We start from the raw sequence: 7,881 nt of genomic DNA, 5'->3' as shown, positions 1-7,881 counted from the left end.
TTTGGGAGGCCAAGACGGGCGGATCACGAGGTCAGGAGATCGAGACCATCCTGGCTAACACAGTGAAACCCCATCTCTACTAAAAATACAAAAAACTAGCAGAGCGAGGTGGCGGGCGCCTGTAGTCCCAGCTACTTGGGAGGCTGAGGCAGGAGAATGGCGTGAACCGGGGAGGCAGAGCTTGCAGTGAGCTGAGATCCGGCCACTGCACCCCAGCCTGGGCGACAGAGCAAGAATTCGTCTCAAAAAAAAAAGAAATGTTAGAACCGACCAGATGCGGTGGCTCATGCCTGTAATCTCAGCACTTTGGGAGGCTGAGGCGGGCGAATCACCTGAGGGCAGGAGTTCAAGACTAGCCTGGCCAACATGGTGAAACTCTGTCTCTACTAAAAATACAAACATTAGCCAGGCGTGGTGGTGGTCCGAGTAGTCCCAGATATTTGAGAGGCTGAGCCAGGAGAATTGCTTGAGCTGGGAGGTAGAGGTTGCAGTGAGCCAAGATCACACCACTACACTCCAGCCAGGGCAACAGAGTGAGACTCCATCTCAAAAAAAAAAAAAAAAAAAAATTAGAACCTCCACTAAGAGGACAAGTGGGGGTTTAGGACAGGGACCCTGTCCCACAGCAGACCTGGTTCCCAGCATATAAAGGTCTGATGGGGTGGCCAGGGAACAGGAAGGACCTCCTCCCTCATGCCCATATCCCAGTGGAATCTTTCATTTTTGCTGCTTCACCTAAAACCTTGACCTTGATTTGACCTCGGGCCACATCTCCAACCTTCTCTAAGAATCCAAGCTGGAAGTCCAGCTCGGAATCTGAGGGAGCATCCGTGTACATGACCTACTTCACCGTCCCTGGGGTGCCCTCCAAACTGCCCCATGAAGGAAGATTCTAGAAATAACATTGAGCACCTTCTCTGTGCCAGGAGCGTTTGAGCTAGACATGTGAGATGTCATTCACCCCTAGACCCGGCAAGGTAGCCACTGTCAAGTCCACTAGACAGAGGAGGAAACTGAAGCCCAAGGGGTGAGGTAGTTAGCCCACGATGACAGGGCCAACAGATGGCAAACCCGGGCTGGAGCCTGGTCTCCTGGCAGAGAAGGTGTTTAACCTTGCGCCGCGCCTTCCATGAACGGGCTGTGCTTCAGGACAGCTGGGCGGATCTTCCTCCCTTCCACCCTTACGGGCAGCGTCCCTCCCTGTCCTTGTCTCAAGGTACGCGCTGTGATTGGAAGCACCTACATGCTGACCCAGGACGAAGTCCTGTGGGAGAAGGAGCTGCCTCCCGGGGTGGAGGAGCTGCTGAACAAGGGGCAGGACCCTCTGGCAGACAGAGGCGAGAAGGACACAGCTAAGAGCCTCCAACCCTTGGCGCCCCGGAACAAGACCCGCGTGGTCAGCTACCGCGTGCCCCACAACGCTGCCGTGCAGGTGTACGACTACCGAGAGAAGCGAGCCCGGTGAGCGCTGGCAGGGCAGGGTGTAGGGGGCGGCTCTCCACAGGTCTGACTCTGACTCCTGGCTGTCTCTGCAGCGTGGTCTTCGGGCCTGAGCTGGTGTCGCTGGGTCCTGAGGAGCAGTTCACGGTATTGTCCCTCTCGGCTGGGCGGCCCAAGCGTCCCCATGCCCGCCGTGCGCTCTGCCTGCTGCTGGGGCCTGACTTCTTCACAGACGTCATCACCATTGAGACGGCGGATCATGCCAGGCTGCAACTGCAGCTGGCCTACAACTGGTAAAAACGGGGACAGGGCACGGGGGTGCACTCCTGGAATCCTAGCACTTTGGGAGGCTGAGGTGGGAGGATCGCTTGAGCCTAGGAGGTCCAGGCTGCAGTGAGCCATGATGGCCCCACTGTACTCCAGCCTGGGTGACAGAACAAGATCCTGTTTCTAAACAAAAAAAAAACAAACCAGGTAAGCAGTGGGTGATGGTTCCTGCTGGGTGCAGCCTAGGAACCCCAAGAAAAGGAGGTGCCTGCTCAAGTGCTGGGCTCCTCATGAGGGCAGGACACCTCATTCAGTGCCGAGGTCAAGAGGGAACCCAGGAGTTCACGCAAATCCAGGGAAGGCGTGGGCTCACCTCTTGGAGTCAGGACTCAGGGATCCAGTAGCAGGACACTACCCCAGCTAAGCTCCCAGTGTGCATGCAGTCACATGCTTAACTGCCAGGCTGTTAAAAGATGCATGGGATACAGCCTGCGGGAGTGGGCAATGCGAGTGGGTGGCGAGAACACAAGCTCTGAAACTGACCGCCCTGGCCTGCGCCCCAGCCCTGCTGTTTGCAGCCTATGGACCTGGACAAGGGACAGGGTGCTTTCCTCAGTTTCCCTATCTGTAACATGAGGAAGACGGCATTACCTCCTTCACGAGGCCATTGAAAGGATGCAATGAGCGTTAGAACAGTGCCTGTATTGGTCAGAGCTTAATAGCAGCTATTAGGATTGGGTGAGATAAGTCATGTACAGAAACAGTGTTCATGACCAGGCACGGTGGCTCACACCTGTGATCCCAGCACTTTGGGAGGCTGAGGCGGGAGGACTGCCAGGAGTTTGAGACCAGGCTGAGCAACATAGCAAGACTCTTTCTACAAAAAAATTTTAGAAACTAGCTGGGCATGGTGGTACATGTCTATAGACCCAACTACTTGGAAGGCTGAGTTGGGAGAATTGCCCGAGCCCAGGAATTTGAGGCTGCAGTGAGCTATGATTGTGCCTCCGCACTCCAGCCTGGACAACAGAGACCCACAGAGACCCTGTCTTGAAGGAAAGAAGAAGGAAAAAAGAAAAAGTCGGGCGTGGTGGCTCATGCCTATAATCCCAGCACTTTGGGAGACTGAGGCAGGCAGATCACTTGAGGTCAGGAGTTTGAGACCAGCCTGGCCAACATGGTGAATCCCTGTCTGTACTAAAAATATAAAAATTAGCCAGGAGTGGTTGTGGGCACCTGTAGTCCCAGCTTGTAGTCGCAGCTACTCAAGGGGCTGAGGCAGGAGAATCGTTTGAACCCAGGAGGCGGAGGTTGCAGTGAACCCAGTTTGTGGCACTGCACTCCAGCCTGGGCGATGGAGCCAGATTCTGTCTCCAAAAAGAATGTTCTCACTCCAAAGCATGTCCCTCGCCTCTTAGCTTAGAGCAGTCAGTGCCCTGATGGCGGCAGACAGCTGCTGACATATTCCCAGGTACTATAGCATCATAGTTAAGAGCACAGGCCCCAGAAGCAGGTGCCTGGTTCAGTTTTCTGGCTTGTCACATGTTATATGGCAAGTCTTGGGCCAGCCACTTGACTTCTCTGGACCTCTACTTCCTCATCTGTAAAATGGGGGTGGTGATCATCGCCATCTCATAGGGTGGCCGAGCAGATTAAAGGAGAACATGTGTTAAGTTTTTAGGATCTTACCAGGCATATATTAGCACTCTCTATTGTGAGGGACCCTGCCCAGCCACACAGGGTGGGTGTTGAAGTTCTTCTCGGAGAGAGTTGCTGGCTGGGCATGATCACATGTGTAGTCCCAGCACTTTGGGAGGCTGAGGTGGGAGGGTTGCCTGAGCCCAGGAGTTCAAGACCAGCCTGGGTAACATGGCAAGACCTTGTCTCTTCTGAAAAAGAGAGATTCCTGGGTGAAAGCAGCTTCCCCATTCTGGGCCTGTTTGTTCACAGGCACTTTGAGGTGAATGATCGGAAGGACCCCCAAGAGATGGCCAAGCTCTTTTCAGTGCCAGACTTTGTAGGTGATGCCTGCAAGGCCATCGCATCCCGGGTGCGGGGGGCCGTGGCCTCTGTCACTTTCGATGACTTCCATAAGAACTCAGCCCGCATCATTCGCACTGCTGTCTTTGGCTTTGAGACCTCAGAAGCCAAGGGCCCCGACGGCATGGCCCTGCCCAGGCCCCGGGACCGGGCTGTCTTCCCCCAAAACGGGCTGGTGGTCAGCAGTGTGGACGTGCAGTCGGTGGAGCCTGTGGATCAGCGAACCCGGGACGCCCTGCAACGCAGCGTCCAGCTGGCCATCGAGATCACCACCAACTCCCAGGAAGCAGCAGCCAAGTGAGTGAGGCTGGGAGCTCGGCTGCCCATAATGCCCATGGCAGGCCACTGCTGGGACCTGGATAACCTGGCATCCCCTATGGACTGCCTTCTGCCATCTCTACCCCCAAGGATCTATTCTCTACCCGACAGATCTGGTGACCTACTTAAAATGTGAATCAGGCTGGGCGCGGTGGCCCATGCCTGTAATCACAGCACTGTGAAAGGCTGAGGCAGGAAGATCACTTGAAGCCAGGAGTTTGAGGCTGCAGTGAGCCATGATTGTGCCACTGCACTCCAGCCTGAGCAACAGGCCTGGGAGACTGACCCTGTCTCAAAAGAAAAAAAAAAAGCACGTATCAGATGCAATTCCTGCAGCCTCTCATCTTGCATGTGATAAAACCCAAACTCTGTCCTGCAGGTCCAGCCGACCTCCCCCAATTTGCCTTCTAGCCTCTCCCTTCCATGTTCCTTGCCCCCAGAACTTGTTCCAGCTGACATGTTCCAGCTCCACTGGCTTCCTCTGCTCCTTCAATGCACAGCTTGGACCCACCTGAAGGCCTTTTGCAATGGCTGTTCCTGCTGCCCAGAAAGCTTCCCTCCACCGGCCCCCAGGCCCCCTTCCAGGCAGGCTCCTCCTAGTTTCAGCCCAAAGATCCCCTCCTTGGGGAACCATTTTCTTTCTCTCACAGCTGAATAGCAACCTCTTTGCCTGGTCTCTCCCACTTTACTACCTTCAAGATACTTGTCACTGTCTGAAATCCTCCTTGTGTACTTGTTTTTTCCCCCACTCAAGTGGCGTGAAAGCAGGGACTACGGTCATGCCTGCATTTGTCGGGCCCAGAATGACACTGGCTTGTGACACATATACCATTCTGGGTTGAGTTGCGTATCGGGTGCCTTCTAGGGGCCGGGGTCTGTCCCGGGCACCAGTTTCGTTGGTGGTCTCTGCCCTTGGTGCTCCTGTTCCTGCTCCAGCCCAATGCCAGCCTCTCACCTGCACTCCGTCTCCTCCAGGCACGAGGCTCAGAGACTGGAGCAGGAAGCCCGCGGCCGGCTTGAGCGGCAGAAGATCCTGGACCAGTCAGAAGCTGAGAAAGCTCGCAAGGAACTCTTGGAGCTGGAGGCTCTGAGGTGGCTTGAAAACTAGAGGAGGAGACTGGCAGCGGCTGAGGGTCTTGGGACAGCAGCCGGTGGGGGCAGCAGGCCAGGGTAGGGGGGTGTGGATGAGACAGTGCACGGCTACAGCATAAGTCAAGGCCGTGGGGGGACTGGGCTGTCTCCTGGGTCTTACCTGACTCTGCCTTCTCTCCAGCATGGCTGTGGAGAGCACCGGGACTGCCAAGGCGGAGGCCGAGTCCCGTGCGGAGGCAGCCCGGATTGAGGGAGAAGGGTCTGTGCTGCAGGCCAAGCTGAAAGCACAGGCCTTGGCCATCGAGACGGTGAGTAGGAGGAGGCATCAAGAAGGGGGTGGCCTTGAGACCTGGAAAAGACCCATTCCCTACAGTCCCTGAGACTGTATAGGACACCAGGTCCCCCAGGATCCCATGCAAGTATTTGTATTTGACAAAGTCCTTTGCCTTGTAGGATTCGTTGACTCCATTGCTGGAAGGTAAGGATTAGAACACCCATTTTGCAGCTGGGTGCTCATGCACTGTCCACCTTGGCACAAGTGCTGCGTGTGCTTCACACACATGATCTTATTTAATGCTCAAAATCCCATTAAGAGGCCGGGTGCTCACGCCTGTAATCCCAGCACTTTGGGAGGCCGAGGTGGGTGGATCACCTAAGGTTAGGAGTTCAAGACCAGCCTGGCCAATATGGTGAAACCTCATCTCTACTAAAAATACAAAAAATTAGCTGGGTGTGGTGGCATGCACCTGTAATCCTAGCTACTCAGTAGTCTGAGGCAGGAGAATCGCTTGAACCCAGGATGTGGAGGCTGCATATTGCTAACGTTGTGCCACTACACTCCAGCCTGGGCAACAAGAGCAAAACTCCACTTCAAAAATAAGTAAATAAAAATAAATGTAAAAAGAGACCTAGGCCGGGCACGGTGGCTCAAGCCTGTAATCCCAGCACTTTGGGAGGCCGAGATGGGCGGATCACGAGGTCAGGAGATCGAGACCATCCTGGCTAACATGGTGAAACCCTGTCTCTACTAAAAAAAATACAAAAAACTAGCCGGGCGTGGTGGCGGGCACCTGTAGTCCCAGCTACTCGGGAGGCTGAGGCAGGAGGATGGCGTGAACCCGGGAGGCGGAGTTTGCAGTGAGCTGAGATCTGGCCACTGCACTCCAACCTGGGTGACAGAGCGAGACTCCGTCTCAAAAAAAAAAAAAAAAAAGACCTAGTGTGGTGCCTCATGCCTGTAACCCCAGCACTTTGGAAAGCTGAGGTGGGAGGATCATTTGAAGTCAGGTCGAGACCAATTCAAGACCAGTCTGGGTAACATAGCAAGACCTCATCTCTACAAAAACAAAATTTAATTGGTTGGGTGTGGTGGCATGTGCCTGTAGTCCCAGCTACCCAGGAGGCTAAGGCAGGAGGATCCTTTGAGCCAGGAGTTCAAGGCTGCAGTGAGTCCTGATCTGCATTCCAGCCTGGGTCAAAAAATAATGCTGGATTTTTCCCCTTCCAGGAGGCTGAGCTCCAGCGGGTCCAGAAGGTCCGAGAGCTGGAACTGGTCTATGCTCGGGCCCAACTGGAGCTGGAGGTGAGCAAGGCTCAGCAGCTGGCCGAGGTGGAGGTGAAGAAGTTCAAGCAGATGACAGAGGCCATAGGCCCCAGCACCATCAGGGACCTTGCTGTGGCTGGGCCTGAGATGCAGGTGAGAGTTGGGGAAAGTGTGTTGGTTTCAGGACCAACCTTGGAACCAGGAAGGCAGAGCCAAGGCGGAAAACACAACATCTGGAAAGATGGTGGGGAAGGGAGGGGTGAGTGACCTGTCCCTGCATCACAGGTCATTCACGCAGTGTCACGCTGCATCAACGTCAGGCACTTTACTAGACCCAGCAGTGAGCCAGAGCTTGGAGGAGACGGGAAATGGATGGGACACCAGTCTGTGACAAGCGTTTCCAAGGCAGTCAAGCAGGGTGGTCAAATGCAGGGGGGAGGTGACCCTTCAAATCAGCTGACTTAAGGAGGGTCACTTTGAAGTGGCCAGGGTTTGACACCATCTAAACTTCCTCTTGTTCTCGCCTTCCAGGTTAAACTGCTCCAGTCCCTGGGCCTGAAATCAACCCTCATCACCGATGGCTCCACTCCCATCAACCTCTTCAGCACAGCCTTTGGGCTGCTGGGGATGGGGCCCGAGGGTCAGCCCCTGGGCAGAAGGGTGGCCAGTGGGCCCAGCCCCAGGGAGGGAATGTCCCCCCAGTCTGCTCAGGCCCCTCAAGCTCCTGGAGACAACCACGTGGTGCCTGTACTGCGCTAACCCCTGATTAATACAATGGAAGTTTCTGGGCATTTAAAATTTCAACGCTTTTCCCTTGTCTGACATTGGTTGGGGTAACCAGAGAGCTTAATGGTGGGGAGGGGAGGTGCTCCTGACATCTTTTTGTTTTTCGAGATGGAGTCTTGCTCTGTCACCCAGGCTGGAGTGCAATGGTGCCATCTCTTTTCACTGCAACCTCCGCCTCCCAGGTTCAAGTGATTCTCCTGCCTCAGCCTCCTGAGTAGCTGGGATTACAGGCACGTGCCACCACGCCCGGCTAATTTTTGTACTTTTTAGTAGAGACGGGGTTTCACCATGTTGGCCAGGCTGGTCTCGGACTCCCAACCTCAGGCGATCTACGTGCCTTGGCCTTCCAAAGTGCTGGGATTACAGGTGTGAGCCACCATGCCCAGCCGACATCT

The 7,881-nt window shown here is 55.0% G+C and overlaps 1 protein-coding gene across 1 annotated transcript in view; it reads left to right on the top strand.

The window, feature by feature from the left end:
• MVP (major vault protein) overlaps positions 1 to 7,504 on the top strand; it is a 27,635-nt gene extending 20,131 nt beyond the window's left edge. Inside the window, exons 9-16 of the mRNA XM_011933651.1 lie at positions 789 to 832; positions 1,150 to 1,461; positions 1,536 to 1,733; positions 3,658 to 4,044; positions 5,041 to 5,157; positions 5,339 to 5,465; positions 6,665 to 6,853; positions 7,232 to 7,504. Of these exons, the coding sequence (XP_011789041.1) occupies positions 789 to 832; positions 1,150 to 1,461; positions 1,536 to 1,733; positions 3,658 to 4,044; positions 5,041 to 5,157; positions 5,339 to 5,465; positions 6,665 to 6,853; positions 7,232 to 7,459 (1,602 nt within the window). The 3' untranslated portion in view covers positions 7,460 to 7,504. The remainder of the gene's footprint in view (positions 1 to 788; positions 833 to 1,149; positions 1,462 to 1,535; positions 1,734 to 3,657; positions 4,045 to 5,040; positions 5,158 to 5,338; positions 5,466 to 6,664; positions 6,854 to 7,231) is intronic.
• The last annotated feature ends 377 nt before the right edge of the window (positions 7,505 to 7,881 follow it).

This window comes from Colobus angolensis, unplaced genomic scaffold (genome assembly GCF_000951035.1).
Source record: "Colobus angolensis palliatus isolate OR3802 unplaced genomic scaffold, Cang.pa_1.0 Scaffold128, whole genome shotgun sequence".
Lineage (NCBI taxonomy): Eukaryota > Metazoa > Chordata > Mammalia > Primates > Cercopithecidae > Colobus > Colobus angolensis.
Note: the sequence above shows the minus strand (reverse complement) of the source record. Positions and strands in the feature narration are given on the sequence as shown.